The 26,260-nt window shown below is 33.5% G+C and overlaps 1 protein-coding gene across 1 annotated transcript; it reads left to right on the forward strand.

Moving 5' to 3' along the window:
• The first annotated feature begins 10,515 nt into the window (after nt 1-10,515).
• LOC143250656 (transcription initiation factor TFIID subunit 13-like) lies at nt 10,516-22,965 on the forward strand. Its single transcript, XM_076501519.1, has 4 exons — nt 10,516-10,670; nt 12,355-12,427; nt 16,733-16,830; nt 22,693-22,965. Exons 1-4 carry the CDS (start codon nt 10,626-10,628, stop codon nt 22,864-22,866), a joined length of 390 nt encoding a protein of 129 aa, XP_076357634.1. The 5' UTR covers nt 10,516-10,625; the 3' UTR covers nt 22,867-22,965.
• Nucleotides 22,966-26,260: the final 3,295 nt, after the last annotated feature.

The following is a 26,260-nucleotide window of genomic DNA, read 5'->3' on the forward strand; positions in this document are numbered from 1 at the left end:
CTTGCAACAGTGCTTTTTATGAAGTTCACTTCAAGAGGCAAAACTTTTAATTCCATATGATAGTTATGTAGTATTTTTGTGCCGAAACACACACTACTACAACTAGATATGGTATGACTGCTTATACTTTTATAGTCTTTATAAGAATATGACTAAACTCAGAGTGAGTTATTAACATGTGTGCAATGAATTTTCACATTATAAAGGTGTGATATTCCTGTAATATTGGCCATTTATTTTTATTTTTTCTCACCATTTCCATGAATGCGTCTGACACTTTAAATCAATGGGGTATTTGAGAACCATTGAGAAACTTTAGAAAGAAAATAAACCCTAAACCTCAAAAGTAGAGGACAGACTTGATAAGATGTTAACGTATTTCACTATCCAGCCCTTGGCTCACCCTTCAATTAGTTCGTTTGATTTATATCTTCATTAATATTAATCAATTTTAAACATTTTAAACAAGTTGTATTTGTCAAGGGAATATTGCTGGCTTAAAGGTCGGATTGGAAACATGCAACATAAAAAGTATGGGAACTATTGTTGTATGTAATAAAAAACAATTATGATTTTGTACTGAAACAGAATTAATATTTCCACACACATACTAACCAACAAATACTTGAATTACATGTTGCAAAATTTCAACAGCTAACCTAATTATTATGGCAACATAAACAACTGTTAGTCATGCTCTGTAATGTGCTGAAGTATGTGTAAGGTAATTGGTAACACTTAAAAAAGTAAGTTATTCCAACTCGAAAAATCAGGAATATTAGAATAGTTATTCATAGAAATGAGCAGAAACAACTTTTCCTCTTACAGTTTTGAATCCCTATCACACCATACATGCTCGCCCTTTCAGCCGTGGGGTGTTATACGGTACGGTCAATCCCACTATTGGTTGGTAAAAGAGTAGCCCAAGAGTTGGCGTTGGGTGGTGATGACTAGCTAGCTTCCCTCTAGTCTTACACTGCTAAATTAGGGACGGCTAGCGCAGATAGTCCTCGTTTAGCTTTGCGCGAAATTCAAAACAAAAACAAACCTTTTACTATTATCTATAGAGATCACCTTCCATGTTGTCAATCATGAAAGACATTCATACACAAACAGTCCAAAGAAGTAGACGCAAAATGGATGACAACAAATTGGCATGGCCAGATAGTTAAGGCTCTCGATTCGTAATCATAGGGTCGCGGGTTCGAATCCCCGTCACACCAAACATACTCCCCCTTTGAGCTGTGGGGTCGTTATAAGGTACGACCAATCCCACTATTCGTTGGTAAAAGAGTAGCTCAAGAGTTGGGGACGGGTGGTGATGACTAACTGCCTTCCCTCTAGTCTTACACTGCTAAATTAGGGACGGCTAGCGCAGATAGCCCTCTTGTAACTTTGCGCGGGCCTGGCATGGCCAAGCGCGTAAGGCGTGCGACTCGTAATCCGAGGGTCGCGGGTTCGCGCCCGCGTCGCGCTAAACATGCTCGCCCTCCCAGCCGTGGGGGTGTATAATGTTACGGTCAATCCCAGTATTCGTTGGTAAAAGAGTAGCCCAAGAGTTGGCGGTAGGTGATGATGACTAGCTGCCTTCCCTCTAGTCTTACACTGCTAAATTAGGGACGGCTAGCACAGATAGCCCTCGAGTAGCTTTGTGCGAAATTCCAAAACAGACAAACAAACAAAAACTTTGCGCAAAATTCAAAAACAAACAAACTTCTTTCTCTATAGTGGTAGGTTTAATTCTATTTTCAAAAATTATATTCCTCTTTTTTCCCCTGTTAAAAATACAAATTTTCCTACAACTGAAAGCTTATACATTCTTTCTTCTTCTTTTTTTTTCCAAACTTTTTTTTATCGTATTTGGTAGTATAGGTACGTAAGAAATTACACAGTAAACCAAATTATCTGAATATCTCTTTTTTTTTGTCCACTTTTCAATCATATTAATAGGATGATTATTCCTCTTCCACAGTACGTCTTCCAAGTAATGTACTTCCTCATCAGGTCTTTTTTTTTAACTACAACAGGTTTTAGCAATAACTATTGACGTTTTTATAATCCCAATTTTTTTTATATTAGTGATGAACTGACGACCAGTTCAGATACAAACCAGTTCGAGTTTCTTTTCTAAATACCCTCGTTTTAAAAGCATTATTAACCTTGCTGACCATGATATTCAGAAAAGATAACTTACCTTCATTGTCATAGGTAAAGTTAACTGTTCAACTATTTGTCCAGAAATAAACCCAGCAAATGTATCATCGACATATCTGACACAATAACATAATTCTCAATTAACCATGCTTTTAACCTTATAATCAAAATATTCATAAAGATATTAGCCATAACAAATGCTAATGGACTACTCGTACCTATCCTCACAATCTAATAATAAAATTCCTTGTTAAATTTAAAAACAGTTTGTGTTGTTGTAAAATTTAACGTTCGTTTTAAGACTTCTAAAAAATGTCGTGTTATTGGATATTAATCTTAAAACAAGAAAGTGTACAATCGATAGTTTCATTGATTGGTACTTGTGTAAATAATGAGACAACGTATAAAGTAACTAGAAAACAATAAGGATTGAACGTACTGAAAAACTTGATAAAATATTCTGTATTTTTTATTACGCATTCGCCCTGTAATGCATAAGATCTAATTATCCATATTAAAATGTCCCTAGATTATAATTAAACGCTCCTAGCAAAATGGATACAATAAGCCTAACAGGTACATCTTGTTTGTGCGTCTTAGCGAACCCATAATGTAAGATGTTTTTGTATCACTAGATCTTAAAAAATTATAGAGAATAATTTAGTAAGTTTCTTTTAAAATTAGGAAAAATTTATTCATTTTATTTTCTCTATTTTTAGTCAGGTTGTTAATTAGAAGTTTCCAATGGTCACGATCATTTAATTATTCATTAATTTTACTTAAATAATCACAATAACTCATTACGACAGCATTGTCTTTATCAGTTTTCGTAACAACCAAATTATTATTTTCCCGTAATTGTTTAAGAGCTTTCAGTTCTATTTTTGTTGGGTTAGGCTTGATAGAGTTAGACCTAGTTAACATTCTTCTTATTTTCTCAGTGATTAAAAAAAAACTTAAGAACTGATAGGTTGACAGAAAATGAAACATCATTCAGATAGTTTGATTTATCGTGTAATTCCTTATGCACCTGGCCTACTGAATGCAATAAAAATACTTTGCAAAGAAACAAAAAGAATTTATAAGCTTCTAGTTGTAGGATTATTTGTATTTTTACCGAGAAAAAAGATAAATATAAACTTTGAAAATAGAATTTAACCTACTGCTAATAATTTAGAGATTATTAGAGTCAGTATATTCTACATTATGAACTACTTCTTTTTCAATAGAAAGAATAATAATCTCTAAATAGAGAAGATTGGTAGAAATTTAAATATTAGAATGGCGGAACATGAACATGCTACCAAAATGTCTACCAAAATTTTAGGGATACAGAACATTGTAATAAAAATAAAATGATTAAACTTATTTGTCGAGAACGTAATATGAACAAACATAAAATGAAAAAGCGATTTTAATAAGGGTTTGTTTGTTTGCTTAGAATTAAGCACAAAGCTACAATGGGCTATCTGTTGTCTGCCCACAACAGGTATCGAAACCCGTTTTTTACCGCTGTGCCACTGGGGTTTTTTAATAAATGAATACAAACCTTTATTGAAATAAACGTCAAGGAGTATTTCTTTGTTATTAAGCAAAAGCTACACAAATGGTTATTTGTGCTCTGTTCACCACTGGTATCGAACCCTGGTTTCTAGCAGTTTAAGTCCTCAGACACACCGCTGTGCAAAAGTTTGTATTTTTGATGTCATCAGTTTGGTGTACTAAAGTGTCGTGTACAATTGTACTGAATACTTGATGATGATACGTTAACAATGGCGAAACGTTTTCTTAAATGATGTATTTCTATCCCATTTTAGCTGTTTTTAAATTTTAAAGATTTCCACGTCTCCCTGCTATAAAGGTTACCAAGATGCTTAATCAGTGAGCATGGTTCGCTGTCATCGTGTGGGAAACGTGTTTCTTTTTTATCGAAAGTGTGTTTTAAACATAAATAGAACAGCTACAAAACGAAACAGTGAATCAAAGTACAAGTGCTCTTTGGAGAGGTAGGACGAAAATTAGAATAATAGTAAGCAGTGCAAATAAGGTTCTTGGAATAAAAAGCAAAAACTCCATAAATTTTATCAGGGAACATTTACGTGAAGTAAATATGCCAAACAGTGGCAGAAAATAACTTTTTATTACGAAATTATTACTTTTTGTTAGGGAAAGGAATTTATGTCTGTGCTGAAGAAAACTGGTTGCCAGTCCTAGTGGAATTTCAGATAGGACACAGTTTTAAAAATTAAAAGTCCAGTGACTAATAACAACTGGACAAACGAAAACGAACTTTTTTTCTTCTGGAAAATATAATGTTTGTAAAAGTGATGATGGTACTTTGATTTTGAAAGTAAAATATATTTGAGAATTTTATATGCAAATGTCATAAAAATGTGAACTATTCATATGGTTAATTAAGGATGGTCATGATTTTTTTTTAACATTGAATTTAAAGAAAACTTTGTAAATTCCTGGGTTTCAGATTGCGTATGTTTTATTCCAAGCAAATATTACCATATGATGTTGATCAAATAGAACAAAATCACTTAGTGTTTAGCAAAACTTTAAAAAACAAATATAAGTCTAGAAAATGAAATCCAATGCACGGTTTTTTATTAAGTTTATTTTAATTTATAAAAATTCGGTGCTAAACTATGAATCCAACTACTTTTTTGTAATTATCTCATTGCAACTGACAATTAGTTTATTATTACTCTGAGACTGGAAAGTATATTTTTGGTGATCAGGTATAAAAGGTTATGATTATGGTTGTGATATTTTAAATATATTATTTTTGTTCACATATATGCTCTTCAAAAAAGGAAACGCAAAAGGGATATTTTTGTTATATTAAAGAGAAATATATGTAATAACGTTACAAGCTCAGAGTATGTGATGTTACACGTGTTAAGGCACTAATTGTCAGACCAAAATGACAATAAAAGTTGTACACTTTGAAAACGGAAGAAAACAACGGATTTTTCGCCAAAACGCATTCGTGTCCAATAAATATGTTTGAGAGATCTGCATGTTCTGCAAGTGCAACATGTGCAAAATCCCTATAAAAGTGACGGGTTCTCGGTTTCCATAGCTCAGTGTTAAGCCACCGACACGCAATACAGTTACGCCAAGACTGACTGAAGCACAACGCAACAACGCCATTGCCCGTTGTTGGAAGCAGGCGAATCTCGATCAGATGTTGCCAGAGCTGTGAATATCCACCCAAGCACCATCACAAGGCTATGGAATCGTCACCAATAACATGGATCAACTCGTGACCGTCCACGATCTGGCAGACCTCGTGTGACCACGCCCGCACAAGATCGCTACATCCGGCTACGTCACCTTCGGGATAGGACCACCACTGCGACGTCTACTGCCTCAACCGTACCAGGGCTGCGTAGGATTTCCGATCAGACCGTACGCAACCATCTACGAGATTCTTAGGCCCCATGTGCAACCCATCATGGTGAACGTCAACGACGTTTTTCAACATGACAACGCCCGTCCTCACACAGCCCGACTCACCACTGTCTTCTTGAGACACCACAACATCAACGTTCTTCCCTGGCCCTCCAGATCACCAGATTTAAACCCCATCGAACATCTTTGGGACGAGTTGGACCGACGTTTGCGACAACCTCAACCGCAGACTCTACCTCAGCTTGCAGCAGCTTTGCAAGTTGAGTGGACAGCCATTCCACAGGATGTGATTCATCATCTCATCGCTTCCATGGGCAGGAGATTCCTAGTAGTTATTGATGCTCACGGGTTGCATACTCGTTATTGACGTTGAGTGACGTTAAACTTCAACTAGTGAGCGTGGACTTCGCCTTTGCAGACTTTGGATGTTCAGCAGTGAATGTGCAAAGTTTCACACATGTCATACAGAACAACCCGGAATAAACTTGTTAACAATTTGTCTCAAATTTTGCCTTTTGCGTTTCTTTTTTGAAGACTATATAATGTATTTGAAACAAGTTTCCATAATTTTAAAGAAACTAAGTCTTGAATCTTAATTTTATTTATGATAATGACATAGTACACATTCATTTAGTATCAGTTTTTCTTGGCCACCAACTGACACAACGTTGTCTTTGAGAACTTATAACATTAAAAATCGGATTTCGATTCCCGTCGTGGGCAGAACACAGCACTTTGTAGTTTAGCTTTGTGCTTCCAGCCGTGGGGGCGTTATAATATGACGGTCAATCCCACTTTTCGTTGGTTAAGAGTAGCCCAAGAGTTGGCGGTGGGTGGTGATGACTAGCTGCCTTCCCTCTAGTCTTACACTGCTAAACTAGGGACGGCTAGCACAGATAGCCCTCGAGTAGCTTTGTGCGAAATTCCAAAACAAACAAACAAACAAAGCTTAACTACAAACAAACAATTTATCTTGGTTCTTTTGCCGTACATAAACAAAGATTCTTTATTTTGTTTACATTTTTTTCTTCTGAGGACATACTGTGTGATATGAAGATTTATCTATCATCATGTAATATTTACACGACAATTCCACGTCAGTTAACATTCATCAATTTGTAATTAAGATAGGGACAACATGCAGAGTTCACAGTTTAATAAAGGACGTGTGATACAATCATGCTAGTGGTATGAATTCCATATGTATTTAATTTATATGACTTGAACCAGTATTTTTTGATAGCTCATTAGAAATGTATTGGCTCCCTAAAAAAAATTATTTTGTGTTTAAGAACTGTTTGTTTATTTCGATCAATTCAATATTCCGAAGAAAAATATTAAGTTTTTTTGTTTCTTAGCTATACTACAAAATGCAACGAAAAGGTTACAGTTTTTGTTACCGTGTGTATCATGAAATTTGGAGAGAAAATAAACAAAAAAGAAGACGTCTACCAGTTTCTTGCTATCAGGTTACGAGTATCTTAAAGCTTCTTATAATTAGCAGAACATTTGCTGTTTATACCTAACTGTGAGTTTGTTTGTTTTGAATTTTGCGCAAAGCTACACGAGGGCTATCTGCGCTAGCCATCCCTAATTTAGCAGTGTAAGACTAGAGGGAAGGCAGCTAGGCATCATCACCCACCGCCAACTCTTGCGCTACTTTTTTTACCAACGAATAATGGGATTGACAGTCACATTATAACGCCCCAACGACTGAAAGGGCGAGCATTTTTAGTACGACGGGGACTCAAACCCGCGACCCTCAGATTACGAGTCGAACGCCTTAACCCACCTGGCCATGCTGGGCCTTTCCTGAGTATGAGTTCTGTACAAAACCTAAGATGGGTAACAAAAGTATTATTATTTATATGATCCTGCAATAATGAATTTTAATATGAAAAAAAATTGTTGAAGTATAGTGAATATTATAGTGCATTAACCACTATCATCAGTATTAGGTCATCTCATAAGTTCAATACTACAGTAAAACGATAAGAATAGTATTGGAAGGTTTAAGTAAAGATACTGGCACTATACTGTTTAATAATTTGAAAACTTTCAGTCTACTAATGGCTCTTTCTACATAGATGTGTACCTAAGCATTACATCTCGTAACTGTCACATCCTCAGCACTTAATTGTGGCTTGCACTTTGTAAAAGCTGGAATATTAAGTTTTACTATTCTTGGAGCAGCAAGTCATAATTTTATATCCAAGGAGAGGGAAGTTAAAAAATCCACTTTTTTCCTTGACCATCTACCAAATGATTTTTAAATAACGTAATCTGTTCACGTGGAGATACTGCTACCAATTACTTTGCAGTATTGCGGAATTTATTGTTGCTATAATTCTCACTTTTCTTGAGATTAGTTGGCCTCTGAATTAAAGATTATGCTCAGCAATTATGCATTTTTTACGAAGATAGTTTTTCGTGATAAATTCTGGACAATATTATTTTATTATTTTTCTTTGAAGACACATTATATGTGATTTCAATACTCAGCTAAGACCGGAGCTAAATAATTATATATTTTGCAGGTTAAGTTTGTTAAAATTCCAAGCTTGCGCTACGGTCATAAAAAATTAAGTGAACTTTAATTTCATCAGGACAAACATTATTTGATCTGCGATCTCCAGTTGAAAATTAAAAGTGTTAAAATGAAACATATATTTAACTAAAATAAGAATACGTGCTTTGCCACGCCTGTAGAGTATCACTATTGGTCACTAAATTTTCAGTTGCAGGTATTGTCTCTTCCTCCAGTTTGGTTTGAAACCCTCTTTTCCACTGGTCTTAGAAAACCTTGTTTGAACGTTTTCCAATTATTGTCTATAGCAATGGTCACTCTAAAGTATTAGGTTGAGGAATAATTCGTGAGCGTTTTTAAATAATTTCATTCAAGCATTACATGCAAGACTATACAATACTTCAATGCATGAACACATTACACCCAAAACATTTATTATGATACTTTATTTCATGTAATACCTAGGTATATAGTATGCATTGTTTTAAACGAAATTGCAAGAAATTAAATGCGAAAAGCAGATGGTGTCGAAAATGCTCGATTTTGTCCACATGACATTCCATTTAATGAGCTGAAAATGAAAGCAAAAATTAAAGACATATGAAAATCAAACACACCATCTATTAGAGCAAAAAATTATCTACCAAATGACATGAAATATTTTGCGAAAGCGTTTCATTTATGAATATATTTTGTTAACTTGAAAAAACGCTCACGAATTATTCCTCAACCCAATACAAGGTCTAATTCGTCATGCTGTGTAAACAAGATTGCTGTTTCAGTAATGCTTTTATTACAAATATTGTCGGAAATAATATTATTTGTTTCATCAGTCGAATTGTCTGATTCATTTTGCACAAATTGTATGTTTCCTCATTTTGATCTTCATTTAAGCTTACAAATTCACTTTTTCTAACACTTGAGTTTTATGAATGTTTAGCAGTTTTCGTGGATCAGGTGTTTCTTTATTTTCATAATCTGATATCATATTTGGATATGGGTTTATTTCTGCCACTATTCCATCTACAAATGGCTCAGAACAAATATACGCTTTCTTCGGCAATGTTTATTGGTTAATAGCTTTAATGAGTTTTAATGACTCATTTGGCGCCATAGAATGAAATTTAAATAGGATTAAACACTTACAGTCTTTAAACAATTGTCCGTGTGTTTAACATTTAGATTACTTCCACACATTCAGTTTGTGGCAGTTATTTAAACAACCATTAATTGTATAAGAACTGCCTCCATTTTTTTATTTTATTTTTCAGCATTATCCACGACAATTATAAACATGAAAATGTAAGAAAAAAATGTGAACAAAAATCGATATTGATTTCATAACAACACGTACGTTATCTTTCACTCTTGATCGACGCACCAAGTAATCGGTTAATGGAAAAGCTCATGACAATTGAGTCACACTTGAATAAATTTGTCAATAAAACATAAATATTTGTGTGTCTATTTTTTTATCCGTTATCTAACTTCTCTAAGGTTGCTGGACCAATCTGAAATAAACTTTGTAGAATGATAGTTTAGATACTCATAGAGTACACTAGCACTTTTTATGTAGGAATGCAATTCAAATATAGTTGCCACTATACAGTAGATAAATTCAGCTGTTGTTTCTACTCCAACAGCAATTATAAAGGTGACATGAAGAGTCGTTTCTTGAGTGACGTACACTTCCTTATTTGACTCTTTCAACTTCGTCCAGTAAGGCACTGCTGCGGCCAATCACCCTTAATTAATTAACCGCATGAAACACCGTGTAAATCAGGGGTGGACAACTTATTTTTCTTAGTGGCCACAACTGTGGCTAATGAAAATAACCATTCCTTTGGTAAGGTATATAAATACTGAAATAATATGTTGTGATATAAATAAATTAATTAGTTTAGTTAGTTATCACCATGAGATTCCATCTAGGAACATAAGGCCGCAATCACTTGCGGATTCTTCAACAAGTATTTAAGTGAGTAGATTGTTAGCCCACTGCACCGAGCCGTCCCTAGTTTAGCAGTGTAAGACGAGAGGAAAGGCAGCTAGTCATCACCACCCACCGCCAACTCTTGGGCTACTCTTTTACCACCAAATAGTGGGATTGACCGTACATTATAACGGCTGAGAGGGCGAGCATGTTTGGCGCGACGTGGGCGCGAATCCGCGACCTTCGGATTACGAGTCGCAAGCCTTACACGCTTGGCCATGTCAGGCCCCATAAATAAATTAAGTTATAGTTATTATTTTTGTGTTGTTTATCATAATATCAACCCAAATATATTTTTTTAAGTTCATAACCTTAGCTTCATAAAGTTCAGAAGCTATATTTTTACAAAACAATTAGGCTATGTAAAGATTATTGCCGTACTATTTTTCTTGTGAGATATTTATCGATAACAGTTAATTTTATGTTTAGACATCTGATAACGAATATGTTTATTGCGTATATATTGTGTATATAACGGTGTTTCAATATAAATTTTATTTGAGATAGCGCTTTTATTGTTGATTAGAAATGGCGACTTCAGATGAAATAAATACAGGTTCTGCGAGTGATAAGGTACGTTTGTGGAAAAGTATTCATTACATCCATATTTTATGTTATGAAATATTTATTGATACTAGCTGATTATACGTATTTATTATACCTTAAGAATATATTTGAAGAAGACAGATGAGTGCTGTGGTGAAAGACGTATTTCTATTATTTATACAGTATTGTGTATTAAAACATTTCATTATGCTTATTACTTTTAAGTTATAAATCGTGGTGTTTTACACAGTCAAATTTTCCAGGCCTCTTAAAATGTAACAAAACAAAACATTTTTATTATCATCAAGAGTTTTGAAATATTGCAGCATATATCATGTACATTAATTATAAATAGCTAATGTGTCAAATGAGACTCCTTGAGGGATCGAACTATTCATACTATTTCTTATCAGTGAAATTCCTGTTCATTAGCACTCTTGAATTCTGCATGTGCCATTAAAGACTAAAACACTAAAAAAAAAGTTGCCTATGGGAATTTGTGAACAGTTGCACCTTCTGTCATAAGTTTATAATTTATAGAATATGGTAATATGTTAAAAGCAATGCATAGAAATATGTTGATGATACACAATAAATGGAGATTCTGTACAAGTTGTTATTAATGAACTACAGCAGCTGAGTACATTATGTTAAAACTATTTTGAAGCATGACCACATTGTTACAGTCCATAGCACTATGTCTCATCATGTTCTGCCTGACAATCATGTGTCTTTCCAATGATGCTGCAGCATAGGTTTTCTGTGCAAAAAGCATTGTTATATATATACCATTCCACCTAACATGCTTTCCATCATCCATCTGTGTATGAGGATTATGGTCTTCCAACAGCAGTATGAGCAGTTTGATTGCACAGAAATCTGTAGGCTTTTCATTTGGTGACCTGACTGTTAATTATTTGTTTGGAACACCATTAATGCTTGTTTCATTTTCCAGCTACTTGAGGTATGTGATAATTGAAAATATATGATGTGGAAGTAATTTATGTAACTTTACAGATGGAGATCACTCTTGATTATGGTGCATGTGGTTGCCTTTTGGCAATTATCTTTGTGTTTTTGGATTTTTACCACATCATTGGATGCAATAGTTTGCTTACTATAGGTGGAATATGACTTGTTGCAGGCTTTCTTCTGGATTATCTTGGAACCCAAAGTTGATCCACATTCCTTTGTTTTCCAATCCTTGTCTTAGATATTCTAAAACCATGATCAGGGCTCATCTTTGTGATCTGAACATGTGAAGGTTTAGTATTGGAAAGGGTTGTTGTATATCATTCCCATAATGATCATATTTTGATGTCATCACACTACCTCCAAAATACAACACACTATAAAAGTGTAGTTTGATACATGCCATTTCAATGCAACATTATATTGGTTGTGGTTATTACTTGATGGTTTTAATACTTAAAACTTTTTCAATATAATATATTCAACCTTCTGTATAATTCATTTCTCTAGATTTATTATTTTTTCTTTTTAAAACTGCCTGTGTTTCTTTAATTTTACTATATCTATTTTTGTTATCATGCACACATTTCATGCTTATATTTTAGACTTTTTGTATGCTTTCATATGTTTTTTTTAAATCTAGATTATAACTTTATATTATGATGTATTTTTTTTTCAAAATTTATAAAGGTTTTGCATTATTAAGATGTTTTATATTTAATAATTTCTCATTTTACAGTCATTTGAAGAAACCCAAGAAGGACATGAACATCAATCTGGTGATAAAAGAAAAAGACTGTTTTCTAAAGAATGCAAGTATTCATGGAATTACAAGTTATTTAATTTTAAGCATTTAAAAATGATTCAAAAGTTATTATAAACCTTGGAATAAATTATTGTGTAAGAAAAATAGGAAACTTTCAAAGGCAGAGCTAAACTTACATCAATTAGCTTAAAAATCAGTAATTAATTATTTCCTTTTCACACTGATGAATTTGTCTAAACTAACTGTTTATTTTGTCATAAAGTTTTTGTAATTAACTTGAGATGTTCTAGAAGTAAATTTTTTATTTTAGAAAAACTAATATTACATATTTATTGTATATTAAGGCAGCTTCCAAGTGTTTTAGTAATTCTTCCCTGCCCCCCTCATCCAAAAATGAAGAAAACAAACTAGTCTTTGAGTCATAGTTGAAGAATTCAGTAACTAGCTTCTTATTAACCTAAAGAATCGTAGTCAAAAGAAACCTAACAAATTTTTAAGTTGTATAGTCCTTCAGATATTGAAGCATTAATTTAAATTTTTCTTTGTGGTTTTAGTCTGCTTGATGTGGATGTGGGTAAAACACTGGCAGGTTTTCTTGCAGAGTAGCTCATTTTCTTGATCACTGTTGTTAGCCCTTCACCCTCATGGTTTAACAGTGCAATTGGTTATTAAACTCTTCCTTGTTTCACTATTTTACTGAGATTTTCATGAGAAGTCTATCCATTTCTAGAATTACCAGTTCCAGAGTGGTTTTGTTCATGATTTTCTGTCTTTTTCTTGGCAGTTTCTTTCGTTTTGTTTTCTCCAGTTCTTACAGACATTTTAATGCCTATACTCCATCTTTTTTCACTAGCTCTTCTGCTGGAATAGAACCTCTTCTTAATTTTAAGGGCTCTCACAAATCCTTTGTTTGAACTTTCAGGCTTTTTCTGTTCCTTGCATTGTCTTTCTTTTAAAACATGTATTATTGTTCTCTTTGTTTGTGGGAAGTACATCTCGGTTGTTGTTGCTTTAGATACTTTCTACACCATTGTTTTATCTTTTACAAGGTAGACTTATATTCATTTCCAGACCATTCTTTCTTCCCTAAGATATAGGCTGCCTAGAATCCAGTCACAGTCTGTTTAATATCTTCTTTATACAGTTGCCCATACATAGATCATCTCCTTTGTCCTTGATGCCAATGTGCTGTTACCTTGCTTACATAACTCCTTTTAGAGGCAATAAAAATAGCCTATTTTTTTGCCATGATTTCCCTCTACTTCTTGAAATTGATCTCCTTCCACATTGACTGGTTGGGTTCAACAATTCTAACTTACCTGTTCCTCCTTGTGAAATGGCTTCTTTTACAGATGATATTATTCCTGTTTAGTCCATGTACCTCTCCAGTGTTTTCTCCCTACATGAAATCTCCTCTCCCTTCTCAGTTGCCTCTAGTTGAATGTAAAAATCCTTACTTTCCAAGTACTAAGCTATTGCAATGGTCATTATAGAGAATTCCCTTTGTGTCAGTGTACTTGTATTGATATGAGACAAAGTAGCTGGACTACTTGATGGGATATTGAGCAGGGTTGTTTCATGGGAATGTAATAATAAGGCCACCCCCAAAGTTAAGGACTGGGACATTCCTGGTGGTTGCAACCAGCTGGATGGGTCTTGAGATTCTCAGGATGCAAGTCTTGAATGAATTTTGTAAGTTTTTTTTTTCACATATTTTACAGTTGGACATATTGCCTCAGCCACACATAATGTACATTGTCTGCTGACCCTCTGAGATATACAGAACAATTTAGTAGCCTTTACTTTTTGCCAACACTCATGACACTTTAGCACCATGCAGGAAGTTCTCATGACAAATACTTTCTGCACTGTAACTTGTAATGGAATAGATATGGTTTCCACCAATCAGTGTTTTCAGAAACCATAATTGAAGACACATTCTTTGATTTTCCCTCTTTGTCACTATAGTCTTAGAAAGGAGCAACTTTTTATAGTAACTCTCCACTATCTTCTCAATGTGTGATTCTAGCAATCTGTTCTGTGGAGAGGTGACTATCAGGCTCTTGATTTAATGTTTTCATTACCTAAAATTATATTTTGGGTAGCTACTTGCTTCTATCTAAAACCAAATGCAAATATCTTTTCCAATATCTTTTTTTTTTTTACTTTATCAAGAATAAGATTTGGTATACACTAAGCGCTCAACAGGGCTACTACATGTGGGGAATGTCTTCCTTATATTGGTGAAATGGTGGGAGTTTTGTTCTCAAACTTTTTTGGGTAGTGTTTAATGGTTTTTAAGTATTTATTCTGTGAAAAGTGAGTATTTCTCTGAAATGCATTTTCAAGGAAGGAAAATGTTAACTTCACTAATTTTATAACATTATACTAATGTTTTTGATTATGTTTGAGAAGCATTTCATCAAGAGTTTATGACAAACATGTAATATGAAATCTTTCCTACTTTTGATATCTAAGGCTGATGATATTGTTGATTTGACGTGTTTACATTTTCTCATGTTATTTCATTTCTTGACATAACAGTATTAAGTAATAAGCCTCAAAACAGAAGATTCATGAACTTGGCCATAAAGCCAAAAATAATTATCTGCCATTTGTAAGTCATATGTAGGTAATCTTCAAATTCGTCAAGATACTTAATACTGAAAACTAATATTTTAATGTTATTTATATCTGTTGAACTTAAGCACTTTTTTAAAGAGATAACTTTTATAAATAACTAGAAACAATCATGTAACATGTCTTTTCTAAACCATACTAATGCTTAGCACGATTAATTTTTTATTGCAATTTCTTTTCAATAATTTAATCTTATTCCAAATATTAATTTTAAAAAATTTAGAAGTAATATTATTTGAATATTACATTGACAAGCTCTGGTAATGATGAAGTGCTTATTCTTGACAAGCTCTGGTAATGATGAAGTGCTTATTCTTGACAAGCTCTGGTAATGATGAAGTGCTTATTCTTGACAAGCTCTGGTAATGATGAAGTGCTTATTCTTGACAAGCTCTGGTAATGATGAAGTGCTTATTCTTTGTTTTCAGAAATGTTAAAAATCTTTCATCTGTCATTAAGGCTATTCCAAACATATTTTATGTTTGACTTCAAATTTTGTTCAGGATATGTATGACAAATTTCTGAATGCCTAAGAAACATCAACTATATTTTAATGTCAGTCTTTCACACACACACACACACACACACACACACACACACAAATAAACATGTAAATACAACAGTTGCATTACTCTGATACCTGACAAATGTGCTTGTTTCAAAAGAAAAAATTTAAAACTTTTAAGCCGGTTAGAAGCTATTACTGAAACATTTTTCAGTTATCTGAAATTTTTACAAAGGAGTTCTTTAGCTTCACAAACATACACAACATTTAAATATATGTGCATTGATGCCAAGTACTAGAACTATATGAGTACTTGAAATTTCCAACTGAGCCTTAGATTAAAAAAAAAAAGTGGTTTAAACTGTAAAATAGTTGATTGGAATACATGTGCTCAAAGTACAAAGAAGAGAGGAAGTTTTCTAGATCAATCAAAACATTTTTGTAAAAAAATATTTTAGTAGGGCTTTCTTCTCCCTTCTTCTCCAGTTTATCCCTTTTCACTCTGTAGACATTTCCTAAGTTATTTGTACCGATTTAAAACCTTCTGGAAATATTTAAAATACTGCCAAAATTTAATATATTATTTTATGCTCTTTCAGTGTTAATCTAACCCCATTTTTACATTAAAAAACAGACTGTACTACAACATTATATTTTAAGAACTTCCATTTCATATTTACCGAGCACAGATTAATAAAGGCTTCAACTTGGCTCAAATTTTGTTTTATGTTTTAAAGCTTGAACTCGGCTTTAATAACAAAAAATACTCGAACTGGACACAACTACCAAACCTCAAGTCATTTGTGAACACATAACCATAGTGAAGAAAAAAATAGTATATTTTTTACTGTACTTAGAGAGAGTGCAAAAAAGTGTGCTTTATTGTAATTCAGGTTAAAATATAAACTCATAAGAGTAAAATTGTGGTAAAAACTAATTCAAGTTTACTTCAGTTAAGAACAAGACTTTAAAATTAATAATGAAGACTCAGCATTATGGTCACTGAAAGTGATTGTTTTAGACTCCAGTATCAAATTTTAGTCATTGATGGGAAGTTATAATTTCTCAGCTTCAGTATCTTAGCTTGTGATATTGTTTAGTAATGTACATATCACATGTATTTAAATGTTATAAATATCAATATATTGTGTCATTTAATATTTTCTCTCATACATTGTTCATAACTTTAATTTTTTGGAATTTCAGTACGGTGCATGATGTATGGTTTTGGAGACGACCAAAACCCCTACACAGAAACTGTTGATCTTCTTGAAGACTTGGTGATAGAGTTCATTACTAACATTGTATGTTTTTGGTTTTACTTTTTTATAGACAGGAAATGTTGTGTGACATTTCTATGTAAAGTTTGTACTAGAAGTATAGCTTCAAAAGTTAGTATAAAATGCTATAGCAGGGTGCACTCATTGGTATGAAAATAAAACAGAAACTATCACCACAACAATGATTCATTTATAATTAGAAAATATTGCTAATTTCTATTCTTTTTAGTTGGGACCCAAAGATATGCATAACATTATATGATAATTAGAAATAGTTTTTGTTTTGTGTGTAGTAATTTAAATATGTTTGAGGCATAGTTAGATTTTTGTAATAATAGAACATTATTAATAGTTCCTGATTTTATTCATGCATAATGGTTAACAATTTATCTTAGAAATTAGACTTTTTCAATTTTTTCTTTAGTATTATTATATAATAGCAGCTGCATGTGCTTTCTATCTTCTGATACAACTAGTGTTTTTTCATTTACCAGTTATAACTATCAGTAATCTTTTTGTATTTCATAATATATTTCAGTTTTGGAACATTATTTGAATTCTGTAAATATTTCTATATTTTTAAGAAATGCATTTGTATTCTCTTTATTGAGTATTTTGTTTTTAGGACTTGTGTGTATGTGGAGAGGGAGCCCTAATATTATGATGGAAAAATATGTATCATAATTGCAAATGTTTTTTAATGCTTATTAAGTTACTACACTTGTTGAAACTGAAGGAGAAATAACAAAGTTCAGAAGTGAAAACATTAGTTTTTGCCATTGATGCTTTAACCAGAATTCCTAAAAGCAGACAGAGTTGCATAAACAAACATTGAAATCTAAAATTTGTATAAAAGTAAATTTTTTTTTAATCTTGGAGTTAATTTGTTATGTGGTTGTATAGCGCAATTATGATTATTATCATTTTTGTATGGATTTTCCAGTCTTGTTTATGACACTTGTAGAACTGTAATGGTTGATTGATTGAAATAAGGTTAAATTGATTGTAATAAGAATAATCAACAAATCAGAGTTTAGGTTTTTCAGTAATTCTACTTGCAATTATTCCAGCTACCAAAGTAATGAAAATATTGCCACCAAATTTGCTTGCCCTGTCTTTTATTATTAAAAACATCTATCAACGTTATTTGTCAGTCGGTAATTTTTAACTGTAAACAATAAGAAAAGAAACTGGCTATCAACACATGCTGCCAACTGTTGTTTTTTTTTGTTGTTGTTGTTGGTGGTGGTGGTTATTATAAAGAAGGAAATTCTCTGTCACCTGCGTACGTGCATTCATTTTTTTTCTTATATGTACCATTATTTGAAGAAATATGAGCTAATCAGTTAAATGAATGTCATGTATTGCTGGAATCATTAATTAATTAAACAAAAACAATTATTCTCATTTGATATCTTACCTCCCCTCGTAAAATAGCTTTTCGTGACTTGTACCACTTTGTGTGTGTGTGCAGATTTTGCTCACTACTAGCCTTGATACTCCCATCTGCCCTCATGTATTTCTATGTGATGCAGCTGCAAGATAGCATGCAAATGAGCATGTGCCAACCTTTTATCAATATGAGTGTGACTTGCCTTCCCAGTGCAGCTAACATCATCTGTGCAGTAGAACCCAATCTTCACTTTTCAGTTGATGCTCATTATGTACAGATGTTTTTCTTGCACATTTTATCTGTATTTTTTGGTATTCTGATTTCTTTTTTCATTCTTGAAGTTTCTCCAACATTGTTGGTTTTGTTCCAGTTACTTTGTGTTTTACTAACAACTTTCAACTGTGGAGCTTCCTGACATTAATTTAATATTCACTCTTTGTGCTGGAATGAAGTTGCAGTCAAACATCAAGAATACTGCAAAAGAAGTTAATAACACTTTTGGTTTACCATGCACAAATCTTGCTTGAGTTCAACAGTCAGCTGAGGGTGTCACAGCCTTATTAGACTGGGAGTTTGCTTTTTCATGCAAGCAAACGCTTTGACCTACTATTTCCAATTCTTCCTTGTTCAAATGGATCTGGTCAGGGTAATGAGGTTGTGGTTAGTCTGTTTCCACCCCCTTCCATTTCCATGCAATTCCAGTTGGTTCCATTGGAAGCACCTTTTATCAGTGATTTCTAACTAGGTATTTTTCATTTTGTTTTAGTCTGCTGTGTCTTCTTCCTTCTCTCATTCAATTTAAAAGTGTTTAGTAATTTTCTGATTTTCACTCGTGAATTTAAATTATTTTTCGGTTAAGTCCTTATTTCACATTCACTTCCATATTTACCAATCGTCTCCTGTTTAAGGCTGTTTACAGCTCCCCATCAGTGCTTGAGTAGATATTTAGTTCATTTTTCTCAAGTTTTCATTCACTTACACCTTGTCATATTGTCTCACAGTCACATGTCATAACTCCCCTTCCTCAATTGTTGGTGATGCAACTTTACCATAGGTTCATTTTTCCTTCACTTGCATTATTATTGCATCCAAGGATCAAATTTGCTTATCCACTTTTGTTTTGTTTAGGTTCTCTTTCCCTATTATCAAATCTCATGTATCATCCATTTATGTATGTTTCTCTTTCATGGTTCTGTCTAGACAGACTTTTGTTGAATGGTTGTACTCCTGTAGTCCAGTTTCCCTTTGGTTCCCAAATGTTCTGTTTAGGTTCATTTCTTTTAGTTTCCCTGCTTCTAATGGAATTATGTTTTATGTCATATCACTTCCTGTAATTTTTCCTTCAGTAAAACATGGGACATGTCATTCCAACTTTTATGGTATTCTTTGGTATTTTTATTCACTTGGGTTGGCATCACAAGAAGCCTCTTCAGTGAGCTTTGCAGGACTAATAGAACCTTTTTTGGGATCTTGCAGATACTTTTGACTGTCTCCCTCCTTCCATTCATACAGACTTTGCTTGGTGGTTGGACAGGAGTAACACTACATCTGGTTTCTCTTCCTTTGCCTCATCTAGATATGCAGTTATTAATGGATGCTTCTCTTTTGGGTTGAAATGTATATATGAATGCTCAGGAGGTTATTGAAATTTAGTTTTTAATCAAGTCTGCATATCAATTTCTTGGAACTTCTCACTCTCCCCTGGGATCTAGTTCATTTTCTATAGTTATCTCTTCCATCACTTGTCAAAGGGGCACCCAGTTGGATCTTTTTCTGTCACACATTAGACCTTTGGTTGTGGGCTCACAATTATCAGATTTGTTAGTTGTCTTATCATATTCTGCATGCTCTGACTCTTATCGTGGATCATTTTCCACATCCTGGCAAGGTTTTCTCCACAATGTTGCCCCTCATCTTGTAGGAATTCCACTGAATCTGTTCTCAGAGGGATACTCCAGAGTTGAATACTTTTGTCACCCACCTAAATTCTGAAGTTTACATGTTTTGGTTCTCAGTTCCATATCCTTTGGCTGTGGCTGTTGTTGCTTTCACTTTATGCCTAATCCCCTGTCCTTTCTTGTGTTGAGTCCTCATGGGGGCACCTTTTGCACTGGTTTCATCATGGTACATGTTCCTATATATCACATCTGTTACCTCTTCCTAATGCTCCTCTAGCAACTTATTTCAGCATGCTGCATCCTTCCATTTCTCACTTTGATGCTTTGTGTATGGCTTTTGTTTGGTCTATGCCAAATGATCTGGACTTTCCCAATGGTTGCTTCTTTAATATTTTATTTCTTCCATATCAGTTTACCCATCTCATTGAGATTTCTTTCTTCATTGATCTTTCTGGTATGGATTTCACTTATCCATGCCCTTCTGAATTACACTGACTTCTCTTTTTGGCTGGTTTCTTTATAAGAGGTTTTCTGTATCCACCATTACTGGATATCAAACTACCTTGTTGGCAACTTTCTGTTGTTCACGACATTGCCAGGTTCCTTCGACTTTCATCAACCCATTGTCCTACCACCTTTCCTGATTGGAACATTTACATGATCTTTCATGCCCTTACACTTTCTTTTTCAAGCTCTTGTCATCCTGCTCCTTATGTTGTTTCACATTCAAAACGTTTTTTCCATCTCAGTACCCAGACATGTTTGCTCTCAATATCACTTGCACCTTATATCACTATACTGTACCTCCTCTTCCCACATCAGTCTTTCCTGTTTATGACATTGGCCTCAAATGTGGGCAGTTTTAACTTCATCCCCATATCTTGTTTCTGATATGAATCACTTTTCGTGTCCTGTCAGGGCTCTGCTGTTATTTGGATTGCACTGTTACCTTCTGTGGTTCCAATTCCCATTAGTTCCTTCATTGGAATTCTTCCATCACACAGGATATATTTCACCTTTTACCAGCTCCTATGTCTGGCTTATTTTACTCTGTCCCTAGACTATTATCACTTTTTCCAGATTTCCTCCCACCTTACCATGTTTTTGACTGCCCAATTCCATCATCTCTTAGAGGAGAATGTTCAGGCCACCTTGTGGACCACTTTGCATACAGTTGTTAAATATTGTCTGCACCATCTGACTATTTTATACTCAGCTGACTACTGTTTTTCTCCAATTACCATCTTGAACTCCATAATTTCGTGTATGACTGGGTAAGTGTTGTTTTAATCTTTCTTTTTATAGAGGCATTTGTTTGCATATATGGATTCTACTCTGTGGTGAGTGTTGCCCCACCTGGTATAATTATTCCTAAATCTGCACTATGAGGCTGTTATGGTAATTTAAACCCACTGTTGAAATGGGGTGTTCCACAAGTGCTAGTAGGTTCTTCCTCACAGAATTTTGTATCGTAAATGTTTGCTGCAGACCATACACTCATGAACTAACATGAGTAAACTAGAAGGGGTTTCCAGCCCATTCCTGCCTCACCTTCTCTTGGTGAAAAGTTGTCACATGCTTATTTGCATGCTATTATGTAAAAATATGTGAAGGTAGATGGAGTATCAAGGCTAGAGGGAAGCAAACATTTGTATATATAGATGGCAGTATAAGCTGGGAAGAGCTATTTTATGAGCAGAAGGAATAATCTATCAGAAATACATCTTCAGCATATTAATTTGTTAACATTATTCAGTTCTAGTTGTTTGTATTGAAAATCACTTGTGTTACGATTACACTATGTAACACAAATTTTGTTTCTGGGTAGTATGTGTTATTTCTTAATTGCTTATGTTGTAAAAATACAGAAAATGGCCAATATTCCCTTCAAACTTTCCTTTTGTGACCTGGATAATGAAATTTAGAAATTAACCTATTTTCTATGTAAAAACGGGCAAATTTGCACATTTTCATTTACATTAGGTCTGAATAAAACAACATATGAATCAAGATTTACACGTATTTATGCTAAAGTTATGCAAAGATGAACAAAAGTGTTTAGAAGTGAGTAGTTTTCCGAGATTTGTGACTTTAATGTAAATCACTTTCACATATCGGACCCCAATTATAGTCTTCCATCATGTTTTCGTTATACATTCCCAGGCCACAAAAGCAAAGTTTGAAGAATAAAATAAGCCTTTTCCATTTACTTTACGCATGAGCAATCAGGAAAAAACACTTTCTGCCAGGAACAAGAAAAAGCATAAATTTTATTACATGGTGTTACATATCAGGCTTCCAGAAAAATCACCTTGAAGAGATTTTCAACTTCTCATGAACAACAGTTATGTTCAGTATCATATATAGATTAAGATGACAGTGTTACAAGATGTTCCATTTTTAGTACTTCTCAATTAGCCCTTTAATAGTACCTTGAAACTTCTAGCATGAAATTCTTTTTGCATTTATGTCATTCACCGTGTAAGGACTTTATATGTAGATTACACTGCTAGTGCACTAAATACATTTGTAAAATACAAACTTCACAGATTATGAATTGATGTTTATAATATGAAAAATTTTATATACTTCCAGACCCATAAAGCCATGGAGGTTGGTCGGACAGGACGAGTTCACGTAGAAGATATAGTATTTCTTGTACGTAAAGATCCACGCAAGTATTCAAGAGTGAAGGACCTGCTTACAATGAATGAAGAACTCAAAAAAGCCAGAAAAGCTTTTGATGAAGTGAAATATGCCACACTTTGATATGTGCCTAAATGTAACGTGTTTAACTGAAATGAACTTTTTAATGTTGTATTTATCTGTAGGAGTTTTAATAAAGACTTATCATATTTTTTCAAGTTACTGATATAATGTTTGTTTTGATTTAGAGATTGAGTGCTGGAGCTACAAGTAAAATCCAGTGACATTTTTTCACTGAAAAACTAGGTGTACAAAAAAAACTTCTTAGAGTCAAAATTTCCCTACCTACAACAGATAAGTTCCACTTGAAGGTTTCTCTCACTCAACAAGGGTAATGACAGCTGAAACAACTCAAAGTTTAAGTGAACTTTGTTTCAAGTTAATGGACAAATGATAAATACTTGTTTAGCAGAAATTGATATCATCAATGTAATGTCAGTTATGTTGATTACTGTTCCTTTCCAAGTGCATCTAGAAAGATTGGCTAATTTTTACATAACAAGAAGTGAAACTAACAGGAAATAAACATTGTTGTAATAATATTATTTTGTTGGCAGGTTCATTTAAGTTACCTGAAATATATAGTGAAAATAATTCAAAGTTCATTCCAGGTAAATTAAAATCAATCAGTTTATTTTTTCTTTGACATTTCTACAAGCTTGAACATTCGTAAACCATTGTAACTTGTTGTAGGCCTACAATTACAGTTGTAACTGCATTACACTAATATAAGGAACACATAATTGTACAAAGTAATTCAATATGTGCAATACCTAATGCAGATCTAAATACACCACTATAAATGAAAATACAATTACAGATGCACTCTACAAGCTAGAAAGAACTCTACCATGTTAATGTATCACTGACCCTGTGTTTAGAATCTACCTTAAAATGTACTAGAATACCTGACATCAAGTTTTTATAATCTTCTTGAACTAATTTAACATCATCAGTTTCCTATAGCTAACATCTAAATTATAATGTTGTCCCCTTACTGGATTGTGCAGTTCTCTGCCCAATCCTAATGCAAAAAGTAAATATTACAAATAAATTGGTGCTCAGCATGGCCAGGTGGTTGGGATGCTCAACTCATAATTTGAGGGTTATGGGTGACAAACAACATATGTTTGTCCTTTCAGCCATGAAGGTAATATAATGTAATGGTCAATCCCACTATTTGTTGGTAAATGAGTATTCCAAGAATTGATGGGTGGTGATGACTAGTTATCTTCCCTATAGTCTTGCACAATTAAATTTGGGATGGCTAGCACAGATAGCCCTCATGTAGTTTTGTGCAAAATTTTAAACACCTGTCCATTTACCAAGTCTTTTTGGTGATTTTCTCTTCCAAGGACCATGATATACAGATAGCATCTTCACCCTTGTTACTGGTGGACATCCTAATGTTGGGAAATTCTGTTCTGAACTTATCCAGCTGGCAGTTGTCTTACTGACATACTTATAAAGGCAATCATTGTAAATACCTTTAGTTTGGATTGTTTGCCCTCCATACACCTATGTGCTTGTTCTCTCATGCTGTGAAAACTTTTCAACAATACCATGCAACCTCAATTATTATTTATCAGCATAACTAACTTTTGTTTTTTCACAAAACAATTAAGTCTTCAATATGATGTAATGTGTAATATCTTTATTTTTCAAATCTATTACAATCTAATCAGTAGATGAAGAATTATTGCTAATACAGTTCTTGATGAATATATTTTACTTATTAGTGGTGCAGTAACCACTGTCTTCATTTCTGCTGGAAATTCAACTTCTAGGAAAGTAATTGCCATGCAATACACAGGATTTCCTAGTCTTAGACTTTTAAAGTTTTTGAAGAAATATTAAACTTGCATAAAAAAAATCAGCTCCCAGTATGTACTTTTCCTCATATCAACTACTCTCATATTGTGAAATACATAGAAGCTTCTTAGAGTAAGGGTAGCTTCTAACTTCCCATTTGCTGGAAGTAAATGCCCACTTGCTATTTACATAAATTCTTCTTTCTTTGTCTTCAGAGTCAGTCAGCAAACTGCAAGGTTTTTCCATTGATAATCCCTGTTGGACATTAAGTTTGTGTTTGCCAATTGCTAGTTAAAACCTTTACTTATACTTCTTTATAATACTGTGTTGTTGTTAGGTGTAGGATTCTTCTACAGTAGGTATCTGCAACTTGTTGGTGATACATTCAAAGATGAACAGCACATTCTAAACATATTTGAACTAGTTAAACATATGTGCAACACATTCTTTACAATATAAAGAACATAGGGATATCATAAACACTACATTATTCTCTTGTCGAAAACTCACTTAGACCTACTTGGTTACTTTAGAATTTCAGTTTATAAGTCAAACTACCTTTCACTATTCTTATCTCACTAGTATTTTGTAATTCACTGTTATTGAGTTACCACACTTGCATACTTCTCTTCGAGTAATTGTCTGTTCCCTTTGTCAAAGCACACTCAGACCAATTCAATTATTTTAGAACTTGTTTTGACAGAATAATCTATCTTCCTCTCTCTCTTAAAACTATTAATTTAATCAATATTAATTGATAACACATTGAATGTTAGGTTCATGTTAATTGTTAGGCCTGTAACTTCTACAGCAGTTAACTTTGTGCTGAAATTTTCTTTGGCCATAATTGTATTCTTTTTTACTATCATCTTTGTCTGTCTGCTATTTCATACACTTTGTACGTTTATTACTAAGTTGTCTGTTTGCTATATTCTTTACATCAATGAAGTTACAAACACAACTTCCAATAATAATTCCTCTTTTAACTCTGTTATGATTATAAAACTAAATAATCATAAAATTATTTCATTCACAAAATAAACTAATTAATAATATGTACACTAAACAGTCTTTTTATATCACAACAATCCCATGGACTCATGGGTGAATTTCCTCCTTGAACTTCTTGTTTCTGATAGATGTAGTATATGCAGCTGAACTTCATCTCATTAATCCAACTAATTCCTCCTTTGTTGATATCTTGTCAACTCTGTTCTCCCATTGCTTAATAACAGTTGATATTTTGTAGTCTCAACTGTAATGCCCACGCTTCTCACATGTATAACAGTTATACCTTTTTGGTATTTTTTGAGAGAAACTCTTATTCCATACAAGCTTTTGTCTGCATTTCCTGATATTTCCATTGAAACACTTTATTGTCTTATGGCTTATTACCTCCATTCTGTGTAAATATTAGTCTAATCTATCTTTTTAGTTCTACTAGACTATCATCAGTGGGAGTTGATTTTTCAACATTATTCAAGATGATAGTCTTGTAAGTTTAAGATAGTGTCTTTAGATGTTTCCTTTAAAAGTGTACAACTACTTTGCTTCAGCCTCTCTCTTATCCTCATTTGTCATGACCTCCATACATCAATCATGTATGAAGGAATATATTATTTCATGAGAAGTGTTTGGATAAAGT

Source organism: Tachypleus tridentatus, chromosome 5 (genome assembly GCF_004210375.1).
Source record: "Tachypleus tridentatus isolate NWPU-2018 chromosome 5, ASM421037v1, whole genome shotgun sequence".
Classification (NCBI taxonomy): Eukaryota; Metazoa; Arthropoda; class Merostomata; order Xiphosura; family Limulidae; genus Tachypleus; species Tachypleus tridentatus.